We start from the raw sequence: 19,550 nt of genomic DNA on the forward strand, positions 1-19,550 counted from the left end.
TATTGACTCATTATACTGTAGCTGCACAATAATCTTACAGCCAAGCAGAACAGTTCAGATTATAAGTAGTACAAAAATATATTTGTTGAAGACGGACCAGTTTAGTAAAAATGCCTAACTTTCCACAATAGTTTTTTTCTGTTAACATAAGAAACAGATTTGTTGAATTGTTATCCTGAATGTTATTTACTCACAAGACAACATGTAATAGTTATAGTCATGATAACTATGTACATACAGTAAATAAGTATTTGTTCTGTGTGTGTAAATTGTCACTTGCATAGAACTAACAGACAGTGGGGGGAATTTACAGGAATAAGACTTCACATGTGATGTTGCTATGGGCAACTAATCAGAATCTACTTATTTATTTAGCATCCTCTGGAACAGGGCTGGGCAACACCGGCCCTCCAGATGTTGATGAACTACACATCCCAGCATGCCTTGCATCAGTTTCAGCATGGCCACATAGCAAAACTAATGCAAAGCATCCTGGGATGTGTAGTTCATTAACATCTGGAGGGCCGGTGTTGCCCAGCCCTGCTCTAGAAGATATTAAACAGGATCTGATTGGTTGCCCATAGCAACATCATATGTGAAGTCTTATTACCATCTTAGTAAATTTCCCCCTGTAATTCAAATTAATTTGCTATGTGTACAATTCAATACACAATGTAAAACTTGGGGAAACCAACCTTCTATTTAAAATATATTTTCCTTACCAATGACACTTTTACTATCTGAAATGAACTTTTATTGTATTACATGTTTTAAAACTGAAGCTTTTTTACAATAAGATATCAAATATATAACACAAACAGCATAGAAGCATACACAATGAAATTAATTATTAGTTTGCCAATATTAAAAAAGGACACTGTTTAGCGTTTAGACTATCTATCTTTACTGTCTAATGACATCACTTTTGTCTCCTTGATTTGCTGAACATTGAACACATTTGATTTTCATTTTTCATGATTCCATAGTTACATTGACAGTATGTTATTTTAGTCACCATTTATTTATCAATGGTAATATCGCTTTCATTATGGAATGCTTTGAAGACTGACCACCTGCTCTATCTTTCAATTACTTCCTGTTTCTAAGACACAATAGTAAGGGATTTAAGGGCCCTACATACGCAGAGATGTGTGCCAGAGATACATAACGGGAGATTCAGCACAAGAGATTTCACTCGTGTGGCTCATTTCAGACAATGAGCCACATACAGAGAGATTTGTATCAGAGATACATAATGGGAGATTCAGCACGGGAGATTTCAAATCTGTCACGACTGTCACCCCAGCACATACCCAGCGCTGCACCCCAGCGCATACATAGCGCTGCACCCCAGCGCATACATAGCGCTGCACCCCAGCGCATACATAGCGCTGCACCCCAGCGCATACATAGCGCTGCACCCCAGCGCATACATAGCGCTGCACCCCAGCGCATACATAGCGCTGCACCCCAGCGCATACATAGCGCTGCACCCCAGCGCATACATAGCGCTGCACCCCAGCGCATACATAGCGCTGCACCCCAGCGCATACATAGCGCTGCACCCCAGCGCATACATAGCGCTGCACCCCAGCACATACAGTACATAGCGCTGCACCATCACTGCCCTTGCTCCCTTCCTGACAGTGTTCACTCGGCCGCTGGGGCGCCGAGGTGGAGTGCTGCCAGTGCCGGGCGGTACTGGTGGTGCTCTCCACGCTGCTCCCACTCCCCCTCCGTGCACTCACCTGCAGGTAGGAGCCGGCTCTGTTCGCCACACAGCTGATGCCCCGTATCAGAGATGTACCGCAGCAGCGCTTCCTCCCGCTCCATGTCCTGTGCATTGCCCGGGGAGCGCTCTTCCTGCTCCCTCCTCTTAGCCGCTGGGGTGCCTGCCGTGCTGCCAATGCCGGGGGGGGGGGACGGACTCGGGCCAGGGTGCTCACCACCGCACCATCACTGAAGTTAAATGCTGCTCCCACGCCATGCGCTCCGGCGTCTGAGCTCATGGCGGCTGAATGACAGCTGCCGGGCAGGACTCGGGCGGCTGATCGCTCAGAGGCCACCACACAAGCAGAAATGTGTGGGCCTTCTGAGCGATAATAATAGTCAGGACTATTATGTATCGGGGTCGCACGGGGCCGCGCATCTGAGCTGAGTGTGGGACACACACACAGCGATAGTAAGCCACTTTCTGAGCGATTATGTAAAATCGCTCAGAAAGTGGCTGAATATCTCTCCGTGAGTAGGGCCCATTAGATAATACACTTGGTGTATCTACACAAGTTAATTTATTTTTTCTTTTGTTTAGATATTTTTTTTACCAGTTTAAGCCATGCAGGAGTAAATTGAAATTAAAACCCTGTAGGTTTGATAAGTCAGTAAGTTAAAACCTGACATTTAATGGCATCACATATTGACGCATTAAGCTGTAACATGCAATGATGACTTTTATTCCCATTACATAAGCCCTAATCATTCTGGAAAATAGCGATTTTTATTTTAATTTTTGGAAGATTAAAACCTTTGCAATATCTCTAACCTGCCCCCACAGTATCATGCAGCTATTATAATAAAATAACCTACAAGGGGTATTTTTAACAACCTGTCTTTATTGTTTTAAACTTTATCCTACACAGGGAAAATAAAAATCATATAATCGAACAATACAATATAGTAAGGCTCAAACAAACAGTACAGGAGAACAAAAAAAAATCAAAAAGTGAAATAATGATGCAACTAATTTATTTACTGATTAACAATAACACTTATTAACTCATTGCCCTGGCAGTGGTGCACAGCATGTATCAGAGCCATTCACTGTTCTTGTAGTACAAAGACATTACACAATGAGAATGTAATAGCTTACTTACAGCCTGATGGGTTGGGGGTAAAATTGGGAGGTGAAGTGGGAAGAGATAAGGAGGAATGATAGAGTGTGCATGTTACGTGTTAACGGAGGAAAGGAATGCTATAGTGTTCAGTAATGTTTTCAGTGTATCTTTAAATTTGTGTAGAATGGTACACTCTGATTTAAGATATGGAATTATACTCAGAAGAAGTCTTTTATCTGGAAATAGATGTAAGAGTCAAAGCGACAATCATAATAAGAACAGATAAGGGTGAGAGGAAGTATGAGATTAGTTTGGAGATGTACAAATGGCAGGAAAGAGTGCTTTGAAAGAGTGTAATGGAGCTTAAACTAGATTGTGTATGGGAAAGGTAGATATTGGAGGTATTAAAATAATAAGTTGCTACAAGATTGGAAGACAACACTCTGATTTTAAGTAATGTGATTTTGAGTTCCAACCACTTCCACTATCATGTGAACAAATGATTTTTTCTTTATTTTAGCATTCCAGTTTTGATTATTGCCTACTATGGGCATTTTTTTAGCTTTACCACCACCAAATTTCAACTTGTCACTGATCGCCAATTGACATATTGCATTGTTCTTTTTTGTTGTAATCAGTGAAGTTTTATAGTTATTTAATGCCTGTTTTTGCCCATACAGTTAGGTAAATTTGAGTACTATTAGATATTCAGATATATATTTTAAAATAATGACACAAAAAAAGAAATCTATTTAGAGATATCTACAAAATAGTATGACAGAAATGTAACTTCAGGCATTTTGTTTTCATGTAGGGATGGATGAAAGTATAGGTACTATAATCAGGTTCACCATCCACCTTAATAGCTGAAGATATTGATATATGTCTAAGTTCCCTAAAAGCATTAAATTGTTGAATTCAATCAAAATCTTTTAATCTGAAATTATTGAATGTGTTAATGAAAACCAGGGTTTAATTGCCAGGTCAGAGAAATGCTACAATCAGATCTTAAACAGCTGCTGGTACTCTTTACCTAGAACGGCGCCCGTCGCGGGCATCGCGGGTACATTTATGTGCGGCCGCGACGCGACCGACGCGATGCCCGCGATTTCCCATTGAAACCCATGTTAAACATGGAAATCGTGTCGGTCGCGTCGCGGCCGCACATAAATGTACCCGCGATGCCCGCGACGCGATGCCCGCGACGCGATGCTCCCGTTTTCCCATAGGAATCAATGTTAAAAGGAGCGATGGACCCGATTTTGCTGTTAAATGGCTCAATCCACCCGATTTGGCCATAGGAATCAATGTTAAATGGGCCACAGAGCCCATTAACCCTTAAATGCCCCCCCAAATTTTTAACGCCACCCCACGATCCACGCCAACCCGAAGCGTGGCGAGCGCAGCGAGCCCGCGAGGGGCGGCGGTACGCGTCCTCCGACCTTTTCATGCCCTACTATCCACTAGGGCGTGGTGTGAGAATATAATAGTGTGGCGAGCGCAGCGAGCCACCGAGCCCGAAGCGTGGCGAGCGGACGCGGATACCTTCACAGGTATGCGCGTCCCCTCGCGGGCTTCACAGGTGTCCATGGCGACGCGGACACCTGTGAAGGCCGCGAGGGGACGCGTCTACCTGTGAAGGTATCCGCGTCCCCTCGCGGGGCTCGCTGCGCTCGCCACGCTTCGGGCTCGGTGGCTCGCTGCGCTCGCCACACTATTATATTCTCACACCACGCCCTAGTGGATAGTAGGGCATGAAAAGGTCGGAGGACACGTACCGCCGCCCCTCGCGGGCTCGCTGCGCTCGCCACGCTTCGGGTTGGCGTGGATCTTGGGGTGGCGTTAAAAATTTGGGGGGCCATTTAAGGGTTAATTTGGCCTATTTGGCCCCAAATCGGGTCCATTGAGGCAATTAATAGTAAAATCGCGGTCAATCTGCCGTTTTAACATTGTTTCCTATGGGAAAATCGCGGTGATCGCGGTCATCGCGGGCATCGCGGCCATCCCGATTTACCCGCGATGACCGCGATCACCGCGATTTTTACCCCCGACGCCCGCGATTTCAATCGCGGGCGCCGTTCTAGGTAAAGAGTACCCAGCTGCTTTACATGTATGTGTGCACACATGACAGTGGTTCAATAAAGAAGGTATATATAATCAATAGTATTGAATTGGTTCACATACTGTAGTCCCCATACTTCTCTAAGTAATTGCTCTAATAATACACCATGGCATCTATCCCAGCATAGAAGAAATAAGTCAAGCGCAAGAAGCCAAGACATTATGGCTGGCTGAACTTCTTCATTGGTTGCAAATCGCCTTCCACTTCAATGGTCCAAATGGATAGAAATCACTCAGGGACATGTCAAGACTGTAGGAAGGATGGTCCAGTACTTCCCAATGGTAGCACAGTAATACTGTACCTCATGCATGCAGTTGTCTCTGTGTGCCCTGGTGTTATCATGCAGCAATATGATGCTTGTTCACAACAAACCAGGTCATTTTTGATGAGTTGCCCTTTGCAACCAGCTCAATATGTCACAAAAGTTACAGCATTCAAAGTATCTCCCTTGGTACAGGAACTGTACTTGTTCCTCATCGTACCATGTCAAGTTTATGAGAGACAATAACCTCCTATTGGTTTGTGAACTTTTGTGAATTGCTTCAGTACCCAACATGAATGCTTTTTACTGTACCCCAGTTGCTCAGGAACAATGTCCACTGAGATTTTCAGTTCATCAGCAATATCACTAAACAGAACGTGTCTGTCCTCCTGAATCAACCTGCAATGCAGCACACATCGCCATCTGTTGTGGTGGATGAAACAGTGGTCTACCTGCTCTGATGGGGCATGAAATTAAAATGAAAAAGAGTACATTATACATGTCAGATGTCTTGTTACCTTACCTATTGAACCATTCTTGTTGTATTGTATAAGTGGTACCTGATTTTATTTAGTCATCACAAGCATAACCTAAAGTGAACAACGTGCATCCTATCACTTTGGTTGCCATGAATACTATGATGACTGAGAACAGGGGAAGGTAAGTATTAGAAACAGAATGGAAGCCGAGCGAAGAGATGAGTTGGAGGAGAATTGTCTGGGGCAGTCAAAGAGCAAAGAGGGACAAAACAAGGATAATAGAAACAAATCAGGCGCAAAGATTAAGGCAGTTTAAAAATGTAAAATATAGTGACCATCTAATTAATTAAAGTACATACAGTATGCAGCTCCCATTGGTAATCTGGATTATTACCAAATATTTTAAAAACAGGAAAAATACAAGAGTTGTCTCGCAATATTAAATATCAAATGATATGGGCATGCCTCGTGGTGGCGTGCTGCATGTTTCTGGGTGTGGCATTCCCACAAGCCCCAGTCTAAGAAATTGTCATGTAGTAAATTTTAAACTTTTCAGATATTAACTTATTTCAGTAATGCTGTATAAATATTGTATTGTCATCCATCACTCAGGGCTTCCTTTGGATTAATCATAAGTTTGAGTTTCAATTTAGATCTTGACTCCTTTGCTAGTTTAAAATAGTTTGTAGTAAACTGAATCTAAAGCTGGATTCACACTTAAGCGATGTGTACCCGGTCGATATGTTGATCAGAGGAGCTGACATATTGGAATTTAGGTACACAATTTATGATGTTAATGATAAATGGAACAATCGCTGTTCTGTTCATCCTTGTCAAGCATGGTGTCATTAGCGATGGTGCAAGGTTACATAGTTACCTCGCAAGTGACCATGGGAGAACACATACTGCATTGTGCATACACAGTCACTAAGCGACATGTGCAATATTCTGATCCATCTGACCAGTTGACATATCACCCAGTGTGTACTCAGCTTTAAGGTATGTACCTCTAGCAAAAGGGTCATGACTGCAGGTCATCTACAGATTGTCTTGTCCTAAAACTGTAAAAGTGCATTATCAAAACATTGTGATGAACATATTATTTACAATTACTTAATTTAAGAACTATTTCTGGTGTTTGCATTTCTGTTTTAATAGTGACCCATAAACAATCTAAAACACTATCCTTTCCTAAAATAGTTTTGAAGGTTTTAATGGATCAGGAGTGATTTACTAGTGGATTTAGGATTACAAAAAAATAGAGAAATACCAAATCTTTTTTCTGGATGCCTTTATCAACCCATATGTACGTTTTGTTCTTTCATCTCTTCTTCCCAGATCACTGTCAGTGTAGCACAGGGTCGTGTGCACACCCCTTCACCTCCGCCTAAACCTCGCTACAAAAGCTATGCCTACACGCAAGCTGCTTATGTCATGCACTCTGACCAAAAAGGGAGGCACTTCCCCCCACAGGTCTGTTAAAATGTTTTACTGTGGAAACAATTTTAACATGCTTATGCATGCTGTATGTTGTTGCATTTGTTGAAACTTAAGCTGTGTGTGCGTGAATGCTAAATTTGTGTGTTTATGAGCTTACACTAATGCTATGCCAAAATGAAGCACACTGAGCAGTATAATAATTTAGCATTTAATCTTGCTTAACGCTAAGCAGGGTTACCAGCAGTGGAGGGGTAAATCCATTTATATATTATAACAATATTAAATACTTTTCTTTTTTGTATGTGTTTTGTAGTGTACCATACTGTAGTGAAATTGTTTTTGTTTTCTTTTGCTGAACAGTGTCTTTATGGATTCACAGCTTTGGGAACACATTTGGTACAGAGCATGTTTGTTGAATATATAATCTGCAGGAGAAATTGCACAGTCCAAATATGTAATCTTAGGAGGATTTTCTCAAAAGTAGAAATGTAAAACTGTCCAAAAGCAGAACAAACTTATGTCTGTACAAAGCTTTTAAAATAAAAGTTAGGTACTCGGATTTCTCACCATGGAAAGGTTCTATCAGTCTGGGAAAAAAAACAACAACACAAATGTGTAGTACAAGAAAGGGCAGGTAGATAGAGATGGAGTCTGGTTTATATATCCTGCTGGCGTGCCAAAACTTTCCATCTCGGCACGCAACGTTTGCCGAGAATAGGACACACATCAGTGCATGAGTGCGAGATGCTCACGTGCTCCATTCATGGCAAGAGACAGATAGATAAACTTGACTCCATCTGTACAATGATTATTCTTGTAGCCAAAACATATCTCCCAACTGTCCCGATTTTTGCAGGACAGTCCTTTTTTTAGGTAGTGTAGCTGAATGTGGGTGGGGTTCAGGTGGGAGTCCCCCCTGCCCTTCACTGCTCTGCATCCCACTAAATCTATTCAGGGATAGAGGGGCGGGGACATGGACAGTGTCACAAATGGGGTGTGGCCTAGTGGGAGTGCCATAATCATTAAACACACTCCGTGGCATCCCTCTTTCCTTTGGGAAAAAGTTGGGAGGTATAGTCAATGCATCACAAAACTGTGGCTTGTTGGCTGATCACAAAAGGGTTCTATGGAAGATCTCATTATGTGCAAAGTATTCTTTGTAGCATAAAAGCTAAAAGTTGCTAAATGCACTTCTAATGCTCTTTAGTAAAGTTTTAATTATCATTGTTCTTCAATGCCTCTGTGTAAAAGCCTTTACCTTGCTGAATGTGAACCTGGTGTAATTATTCTGACATATTCGGTTCTACAGATGTATTTTCAATTGTCTACAACCTTTTTAAATATGTTATATTTTAGTTTCTATACTTGTTTTCATTATGCCATTCCTTGTGAAGTAATTCACAGTTATCTACAAGGATCATTCTTTGATCATTAAAAAGCTGCAGAATACTTGAAATATGAAACTGAAGTACTGCATTACAGTCTAGTGTTTGATTTTATTTTCTTAATATGAGATGAAAAAAACACAAATCATTGTACTCACTGTAATTGTGTTCAGAAAGACATCCACAAGGTCAGTATGTGTATTTGCAATGCATTGTGCAAATGTACTGCTTAGATTACTTTCCACTTTCACTCACAACCATAATGTATAAAATTATTTTTAGCTTCAGCATGAACTGAGACAAGTCACATTTAATACAATATTTTTATGTTAAAGTGGACCTAATACTTGCAGCTCTTCTAAAAAGCTCCACTTGCCCATCTCAGTGAAATTTGAGGAAATTGAGGATGTGCAGTAAAGTGGTCTTTGTGCAAATCAGCACATGATTGTCACACTTAGGGGATTTTGTGGAACTGGCCGGAGAGGAGGAGCTGAGGAAGTGGTGGTGGGATTGTGGTGAAAACTTGGCGGCTGTATGTAGTCCCTTCTCATGTAAGAGAATACTGAAACTGAGGAGAACAGGATAAGGTTTTGAAGGTTTAATGAAAGAATCTTGCAGTACAGTTCAATGATCATATTTGCAGTGGTATGAGAAACGGGCATGCATATACAGTTGCTGTTAGCAGTGGAGGATACTGGACATGAACTAGAGCTGGATCAATGTAGGCTATCAGACTGAGGATAGAGTCAATATAGAATAACTTGAAGACTTGAAGACTAGGAATACAATGATAAGAACACTGGAAGACTTGTATGCTGGGACTTAGAAGATAAGGCTGAAGAAATACTGTAACAACTTGAGATGATGGTCTGCAGAACGATTTTGAAGAATACTGTGAAGAAGTGATTAGAAGATGAGACTGAAGAACTCTATGAAGACTTTGCAACCTGTGATTTGAAGCTGAGATTGAAGAAAACTGCAAACACTGGGTAACAATGACTTGAGACAATACTGAAGAATACTGGGAAAACTGGTAGCATGGAAATAAGGTTGAAGAACACTGTGAAAGACTCATGGATGAAAAATGATGCTGAAGAACACTTGTGCATAACTGATGACTGGGAAACAATTCTGAAGAACACTGCAAATTGGTGACTTGGAAAGGATTCTGAAGAACACTGTGAAAACTGGTGACTTGGAAACGGTGCTGAAGAACACTGTGCAAACTGGTGACTTGGAAACAATACTGAAGAACACTGTGCAAACTGCTGACTTGGAAACGATGCTGAAGAACACTGTGAAAACTGGTGACTTGGAAACACTGTGCAAAGTACTGACCGGCTCAGACACTGTATCCCGACACGGACAAGGCTGAACCCCTGCGACAACCTGGCTGGTCCAACAGGAAAGGCATAACCACTCTGAACACTGGACAGGAACATCAGGCTAGGCAAGGGTAACCACAGGTCACATGCAAAGTCAGAGAAACTTACTCCAGAAGGTAACTTGAAGCACTGGCAGGGAATCATAGGCCGAGCCCCCTTTTAGAAGGGCAGAATGCACAGGATTGGCTGAGAGAATCCCTGGAGAGGGATTGAAGCAACTTTGGTCTTCAACATGGCTGTCCCCACACAGGAGACACCTAAGAGAACCAAGCACACCTTGAACAGCCTAGACCCAACACCAGACCTACTCCCACTCCGCATGTCACCGAAATGGCGACCGTAGCGGCCGAGTCCTGCACCACGGACCCTGTCTCCTGAGCGTCCCTGCTCCCCGGCGCCCCACCCATACCAGGGGGGGAGCAGGGACTCGACAAACACCAGAGGTAAGTCTACACACACTGACAGTGATTTTGACGAGCTGCATTTGTTCTCAAAATGGGCAAAACCATGTGCACTGCAAGTGGGGCAAATGTAACATGTGCAGAGAGAGTTAAATTTGCGTGGGGTGTGTTGAAACTGAAATCTATATTGCAGCATAAAAATAATGCCAGTATTTACCCGGCACAGAAACAAAATAACTCGCATAAATCTAACTCTCTATACATGTTACATCTGCCCCACCTACAGTGAACATGGTTTTGCCCATTTTGAGAACAAATTTGTACTGGGGCCTATGTTCCTTATATTCTGAAGTATCTAAAAAATTATTTCAGTTAGCTACTGGTTTTGCATTTCATATGGTGAGAAGCAATACGTTTTACCGAGAATTTCCAGCCATCAAGGGTTCTTTCAAATATGGATATTTACAATATAGGTTATGCCCATGCATAGTTGATGTGTCCAGAGAACATTGTTATCATTATTTTATTTAAAAGAAACTATGCACCCCTAACATATTTATTTAGCATGCATTTATATTTATATATTTACTGTACAGTTATCTGCCTAGAGTGCAGTTGAATTAAGCAGGTGGGTAAATTTTCTTGGAATGCTTTAGCAATAGGATGGAACCAGGATTGTCAAGTGTAATGGGACAGAAAACAGCTTTGTAATATTTAAATTGGAATGTGCAAGTTAGATACAGATTGGAATAAACAAACAAATACCCAGATGGGTAAATCAGGTGCAACTTACTAAATATCTGTAATTAAAAAAGAAAGAATATCTCAAATCCACAGCTCAAAATGCTGCTCCCATAAAAAGACTAATAAGTCTTTATGGCAATACAAAATACACAAGAATAGAAGAGAGCGCACTGTGTTGATCTTTGTTATTATTTTACTCAGTAATTATTTAATTCAGTAAATACACAATAAAATCAAAACTATAAAATACATACATTTATACAATAAAATATTAAACATCCAACTGTAACCACTTTGCGCCCGTATTAGTATTTTAGTAGCCAACAATAAATCATGGAAAGTTCCCGATTGGTTGGTAACAATGCAACAGTTCCCTTTTGAATTATAGCAGCTGTAATAACTGTTTATTGCTTAGAATCAATGTTCCCATTGGAGAAATAGAAGCATATTACCGGCTGGTATAGATGAATGGATGCCGCGTTGGTCTGGTTTCCAGGTGTCCGCTACCACCGGTGTTGCTCCGATGGTATGGGAGCCGGTACTGGGAGTAGACACAGTGGATTCGGGTGGTGGCTGGTCTGCTGGTGACCAGCGTAGCTCCGATGTTAGGGAAGCCGGCGTTGGGAGCTGACATGGCTGCAGAATGTTTACTCACACTCGGGTGTCCAAGATGGAAGGATCATATGGTAGGTTGAATTGGGTCAGTCTGGCAGTAATTATAACTTTTTGTAAGAATGTGTCAAATGATAACTCTTATATGGCAAGGAAAAAAATATATATTAATAATATTTTGGACCTGGAAACCATCTAACAATGACAGTAACATTCTAGTTGACTCAATAATCTATGAAGCTCGTACCCTTGTGAGACCACCCCGGCGTACGCATGACCCCTAATGCCATTTCCCCTTGCAACCATGCGAGGGGATGTGTCTCGAAGAAACATCCCCTCGCATGTGCCCGCAGCAGGAGAAATCATTTGATGGTCACTGACCATTAACTGATTTCACCTGCCTTCGCAAAGATAAGTCAGTGGAGACTGAGTTATATTTGCGGGCAGTTGGACAAAGACAGGCAGGCGGCAAACCTCATGTGACATCAGCTGCCTGCCCCGGAAAACCTGGTCCTGCCTGCAATCCCATAGTAACGTCCATGAAGCACTGAACATTCACATGGGTGACACCCATGTGAACGGCCTGGTGACATTGTAAATCGCAGTGTCCATTCGCAGTCAGGGTTTGTGTCTGCACAGGCGCAAACCCCTGACCGTTGGGGCAGGGGCCAAATTAGTTAACCAGAATAGACCACATAGTGTTAAGTATTTAGAAGGTTGAAGACATAACTTTTGACATTGGACATTCTGCTATTGATATTTAGCAAATTAAAAGTTTATAATTTATAAGACACCTATTTACTAAGCAACACTCATGCTAGACATATTTATGTCATGATACCATCTACTTCAGTAGACTTTGGGCTTGATGTTGATTTGAACACATGCCAATTGATAGAATGTATCCTGTGTTTTGTGCTGCTCATGTACAGGAAGCAAGCATACAGTACAAGCAAGGGAGATGCACAACTGAGTTATGATCATTATGATCTATCCTCATCCTCAGTACTACATTATGATCTATCCTCATCCTCAGTACTACATTATGATCTTGATTTGAAGCCTTTGACTTCAGTAAATAATTTCTGGCGTTCTTGGAGAGGACCTCATGTTCATTCACTTTCAGTAATCTATTAGTCCATTTAACGTTAGTGCTGCATATTGTTGAACACCAATATATATAAATGTGCTGCTGATGGTTTGTTTGCTAACATTATGTAGATGCCAGATGTACACAGGGGTTATACTGCGTGATTGGGGGTGGATTCAAGGGTGCACTGGGGACAGAAGCCTTATTTCCCAGCAGCCACCCAGCAGGCGTTTCTGACTGGTTCCATCAGATGCAACCCTATTAGGAAAAGCCCAGCCTGGGTGTGATTGCAAGTGCTTAATGTTTTGTGATCTTGGAGAAAAATGTGCTTGCATGAATTATTGCATTACTGTACCGCCTGGCAAGCATTTCAATACTGTACAATGCAATTAACTCTCCTTTCCAATTTTGTATGAATAGATTAATAAAATGAAATTATTTTCATATGTTTTTAATAATAGACACAACACTTAAAGGAATTACAATAGACAAGAAAATAAAACTGTTAATTACTATGATACCATGATATATTTTTAATTGCTCCATGGTAAAGCTGCATCATAAGTGGAAAAATATAATTAGACTGTGTTCCATCCCAATTACTAGTTTAAAAGTTTGCCTTGACCTATAAATGAATATGTTGACTGTAAGGGGAAAATTTACTAAGATAGGAGTTCTATTTCAGATGGGATGTCGCTATAGACAACCAATCATCTTTTAGTAGGTGCTAAATAAATAAGAAGTAGATTCTGATTGGTTGCCCATAGCAACATCCCATCTGAAATAGTACTCCCATCTCTTTGTAAATTTACCGCTAAGAGCTTTCATTATGTCAAACTATTCTTAACATATTATTTATATCTTATATCTTATATCTTATACCATCACATTGTGTTGGTAAAGAGTCAAGTACTGTAGCTTAATACCTTTACTGATTAAATACATTTACTGATGAGAGAAAATATGGGTAGCTGGTTAAATGGAGTCATCTGACAATCATAACAACAAATAGATAAATTCTTAAATCCTTTATATATTGTTAATTTTACTTTCAATGACCGAAAAAACAATGACTTAGCCAAAAAGTATATTAAACAATTTTGGAATATTTTATTCTTATTCAGGCAGACGTTGATGACTTCTAATTACTTGAATTAATGTGAGAATGGTTTTGTGTTGACTGAATAGTATCTCCATATGCATCTCATACTTCACTTCTCATCACACCTGCTCTCACTAACATAATTTCAATCATTTAACGAGTTTCAGTATATAATTATCTTATTCCTGTAATATCTCATTTTATCTGGCTGCACAAAAGTTAGCTACATTTTCAGGCCAGCCAAGTGCATAAAAACATTTTTTTCCTGTGGCAGCTTAATCATTCCATCTAAACATATACTATTTGAAAACCCTCCAGGGCTATCTCAAGCAATCCATTTTCTCATAAAAAAAATAACATATAACAGATTAAATCTGAAACTATCTTTTTCCGTAAATTTTTGCTTGCTGGAGATGTTTGATTTGAGATATATAAGCCATCACTGTTATAATAAAATAAGCTCTGAAAAGAAAAGCAGATACAGTACAGTACAAAAAGAAGAACACTCAAAGTTCACACTTTTAAAATCTTGTTTACACTTATTTCTACTCACCATATATGTTCCAACGCTATTAAATATGGTTAAATCTGGGGATGTCTTTTGGTTAGCTCACTAACCATAATGTGCTCACACACATTGTAAAATTAGATGTACTATAACTTCTCACAAACCACAGTGTATATAGAGTAGGTCATAAAAATTGGCCTTTAACTGGGATCATTCAGATATTCTCGGCTATACCTGAGAAATTTTCTCATTACATTGTACATGATAGACTATCATTGATAGTCATCCAACCAGACTAAATGTTCTTAAAATGATACAGCTATGGCATAATATCCATTAGACAACAGCCCTGGGAAACAATAGATCACAGCCAATTCTAGCAAAAAGAAAAATATTATTCTAACCATAAGGGACTCAGGCATGCAAAGTATTGGACCACAAAGCCTTTGGAAACTATTTCCAAAGTCTTTGGTCCAAGACTATTACATTTGTGGAGTTATCACAATTATGTGCCTTTTGATATTTTTGCTTTTATTCATTTTAATTAATTTTTTAAATCTTTTGTTTATGTCCAAGAACAGGATGTGAGAACCACCTAAGTTAAATAAACCTCCAGTCACATATATAGAGCAATCTAGAAAAGCGGTGGCCAGACTTTTGGATTTGTAAGCTACTAAAAGGCCTTCTGTATTCACTTGAGAGGCAAGGAAAAGAGGGATAAGTCATAACAAAAGGGGTGTGGCATAACAAGAAGGGGACATGGCAATGGGTGTAGAGACTGTCTTAACTGAAACAACTACTTGGCTCTTACAGTAATAAACACATTTCCCCTCACAGGAAAAAAAGTCACACTTTGCCCTCACATGAACACATCACTAACATAGGGGAAAATGCAAAACAATGGGCCTTATTCTAGTTCACTCTTTCTGACAAAATCCTTCTTAGATGGACAAAACTATGTACACTGCAGGGGGCAGATGTAAAATGTGCAGAGATAATTAGATTTGGGTGAGTTATTTTGTTTCTGTGCAGGGAAAATACTGGCTGCTTTATTTTTACACTGCAATATAGATCTCACTCATCATCTCTGAAGTAAAACCCCACCCAAATCTAATTATCTCTGCACAAGTAACATCTGCCCCACCTGCAGTGCACATGGTTTTGTCCATCTAAGAAGGATTTTGTCAGAAAGAGTGAACTAGAATAAGGCCCAATGTTCCCACAGGAAAAAATCCCAGACACATTGTTAGGCCCCTTTTGATCCCTTACTCTATAAGTGGGTGACTGTGTTGGGTGCAAACAATTGGCTTGGGTTCTGCGAGACTTGCCAAACTTTCTGAGGAAGCAGGATTGTTTCCTGATTTTTTTAAAGCCTCCTGGACATTCTCAGGAGAGAATGCAAGTATGATCAATGTCCAATATGGCAGTCCGAAAAAGGTGCTTGATTCTGCTATTGAAGTAACACATATGCAAATGAACAGTTCACTTTGTGCAAACACATTAAGGGGTGGAAAGAGAACATTTACGGCAACATTCCCTGCATTGTGTCGAGGGCTGCACAGCATTTGCAATTAGCAAATTAACTTATCCAGTACCATGAAGAGAACATTTCTGCATTATCTATGATTCCTTAGATCTTACAATCTAAATTCTCTTTTACACAAACTCATGTATATATGGTCACTACAAGCATATTGCATTTTAGATTAAAGGAGGAATCTGTAAGGCTGGATACACATTAGACAATCCTGGAGGATGGGCTGACAGATTTAAGTAAAAATTGGTTGTTTGTACACACGGAACAAAATAGCGTGCAACCGTGTGATATATATATGTTCAGTGGCCACATCTAGAAGCATGAGTTTGGCTACCAGATCATCACATCTGATGTGCAGAACATCAGATGTAATGTCTTCAATGGTAGTGGGCATGAGCACTTAATCACAATTACACGATGTGTTTGACATGTTGGTCTGATCCGTAGGACTGGACAACATATCATCTGTTGTGTAGCCAGCCTAGCACCCAGAGGGATTTTACACATAAAGTGGGAGACCCACACAGAAAATAGGCTGTTAGAATTCAACCAAGTCCCCAGCGCTCCAAAGGAGCAATTATCACAACTTTGCAACATACAGTATTAATCATTTTCATTTAGGACAATCACCCCTCATATAATAATATGTATCATTTAACAAACACAAATAATGTGGAAGTTTTAGAAGAAGCATACTGTTATAGAAAAATCTCTATATTTGTGATGCATTTCTTTTAAATGAAAGAGAAATTGAATACAATTTAGTATTGTAGACAGCAAAGCCTTTTGCTGGTATTGTGAGTGATATATAGTGTGGATCACAGAATTGTATTGCAATGGTCTGGTGAGTTAGAATAAATCACTCAAATTACTTGGCACCTGATTTACTGTATAATGTTTCAACAAAAAACTGTAAAATGTTTTCAAGTTATCAACAAACAAACAAAGCAATTTCAATAACTTTTTGCTGCTTTTTTCTCTCAAATAAGAGAAGACATGTTCTGTGTGATGTTTCAGCACAGTTGCTAAAATCTATTTCAGTTGCTGAAAACAAAATTTAGATTTCATAAACAATATGTTCAGTACTGCAGTGCATAGCAGTTAGATGGTACACATAAAATATCTCAAACCCTAAACAGACTTCAGACACCTAATGTTCTAAAAAAAAAATGCAATGACAAGCAATAACTTAATTGAATTTCCACAATATTGTTTTACTGAAGCCCAATTGTATATTCTTTAAAACACATATAGGTGTATTTTTGCAAAGAATAGGGTCAGTTGTGGAACAAGGAGAGGAATAAATTAAGAGGGTGCTGCCTACTGAAGGAGGCACATATAAAGGAGGCACATCACCTCCTAGTGGATACATTTTTGGAAAAAAATGTCATTTTGGCGCAACCCTCTTAAATGATGTCCAAGAACGACAATTGTATAAAATATATAGTATATAAAGTGACATACAGGGGGAAATTTGTTAAAAAATAGGTGTATTTGTAGAAATACACTTATTTTTGACATTTACTATCCCGAAAATACGAAATACGTCAATTCGTAGTCGTATTGATGTGCTATCAATATGAATACGAATTGCCGTATTTTCGGGATAGTAAATGTCAAAAATAAGTGTATTTCTGGATACAAATACACCTATTTTTTACAAATTTCCTTTAGTAAATTCCCCCCACATTTACTAAAATTAAGTATTTAAAACAATTTTCATAAAAACAGCAAATTCTAAATGGACCACACGGTCTGTCCTCGAGATGTATGATAACAATAACTTCAGTAAATTATCTCACCATAGGCTGTGGCTGCGGTGGCCTTTACTTATATGACAAGTGTGCGGCACCACCGCAGATGGCTTGAGGTATTGATGTCACAGGATAAAAGTGCTGGTGCATCCAATAAAGTGTCCAAATGCCTCTAAAGTGCTCTGCTTTTAAAGTGCAAGGGCATGGAAATTCTGTGTCCAATTCTGTGTCCACTTAGTGGCCTTCAATTCTGAGAATAATTTATTGGAAACTATATTTTTTTTAACGGCAACCATATAATAAAGAAAGCATCCTAATGACAAATATACAATACAAAGAATAAACCTTTTTTTACCACAATACAGAAAAATGTAAGTGACCAGAAAAGAGTATAGATAGCATTTTTGTTACCACCACACAATGTATAAAATATTGTCATGGTGTAAATACCACACAGGGGACATGGCAGTGGCCACCATAAAACACATGATATATTCTAGTGATCAATACACAATGCAGAGAGCATTTAAGTGAATTCCATACAATACAAACAACATTACTATCTGCCATACAATACTGATGTTCAATACAGAGAATGTCATTGTGACCAGCATACAAAACCGATAACATCAAAGTGACACCCATTCAATGCATAGATCATTCAAATGACTGCCATACATTAAAAAGACAATTGTACTATTTTTGAAACAATGCAAAGAGCATCAAAGTGGCTGTTTTAAAAATCGAAAAAGCTATATGGAGACTGTCATATAATATAGTGCAGTCACAATGCAAAACAGAGAACATCATTGATACTACAATACAGAGAGCACTTAATATCATCATTGATACTACAATACAGAGAGCACTTAATATCATTAATGCCATGTACCATCATTAAAAAACAAAACAAATTTAATGCTAACGATTAATATAATGAACTCTCTCATCCCTGATTAACTATCACATCTTCAAGTAATTCCATTCATATTCATTGCTTTTAAATACCTTCGGTCCCCTCAAAAGAACAGCTTAAACGTATATACAGTAACTCCAACTGCATAACCAAAACTAATTGAAACTAACCCTTCTTCCATAAAGTATATCCATTATTCCTCCTACCTCCCTGCTCCAACTCACCTATTGATGAGCTTATCTTTTTCTCTGTGTTGCTGGCACACAGTTCAGTTATAGTTTGGGGGAAATAGGTCGCACTTTGAACAGTAAATAGAAAAGTTCATTCGAGAGAAGATGGTGTTGTGTGCAGTAGCAATAAACGGAATGGTTTGTACAAGAGAAGGGATTATAGTAAGGTGCAATTCCAACCTACGGGTCTAATTCAGCATGGTTCTCTAATCACTGAATCTGCAAATCAAGTGATTACTCAATGACTGTTAATGTGTACCATATGCATCATGAATGCACAGAGATAAATAGCAACAGAAAATGTGTGTGGATTGTAAATGTAATGTGGCTGGAGCTGATGTTTGGGGGTGAAAACCTGCCATTTTCTGGGTGGGGTGGAAAAAAATGCATACATGCAATTACATTTTTAAGGAGTCTCCGTGACATTAGTGATGACCACTTCCATCCTATCTCAGTCACAGATTAGTAAAAACCTCAGATATACTCACATTTGCACAGACAGCTAAAGTTCTTTGATGCCATACCACACATGAAAACACCAATATGGTCCCTGGTGCTGATAAGAGATCCTATTAGAGAGTTACCCAAAACAGAAAAAAGATAAAAAATACAAAATGGTGATATTGTTTAAAAGTAAGCAATTCAATTATTTTATTTGATGGGTTCTGATGGTCCCGTACTGTTGAGATATGTCTACTTTATAACTAGACTCCAAACATGTATGAGGGAGTGGTCACATCACCGTTTGA

General features: G+C 39.5%; 1 protein-coding gene across 13 annotated transcripts in view; it reads left to right on the top strand.

Moving 5' to 3' along the window:
* The window catches only part of DMD (dystrophin), a 1,973,025-nt gene that overhangs the window by 570,859 nt on the left and 1,382,616 nt on the right, over positions 1 to 19,550 (top strand). For 12 of the 13 annotated variants that reach the window (XR_014470468.1, XM_083174338.1, XM_083174337.1 and 9 more), the window contains one exon: positions 7,036 to 7,170. The exons of the other annotated variant lie outside the window; for it this stretch is intronic. Coding sequence is in view for 11 of the 12 variants with exons in the window: in XM_083174338.1 (XP_083030464.1) it covers positions 7,036 to 7,170 (135 nt within the window). In the remaining variant the exon portion in view is untranslated. The remainder of the gene's footprint in view (positions 1 to 7,035; positions 7,171 to 19,550) is intronic. 13 annotated transcript variants of the gene reach the window in all.

The sequence above is a fragment of the Crinia signifera genome, chromosome 2, assembly GCF_055691185.1.
Source record: "Crinia signifera chromosome 2, ASM5569118v1, whole genome shotgun sequence".
Lineage (NCBI taxonomy): Eukaryota > Metazoa > Chordata > Amphibia > Anura > Myobatrachidae > Crinia > Crinia signifera.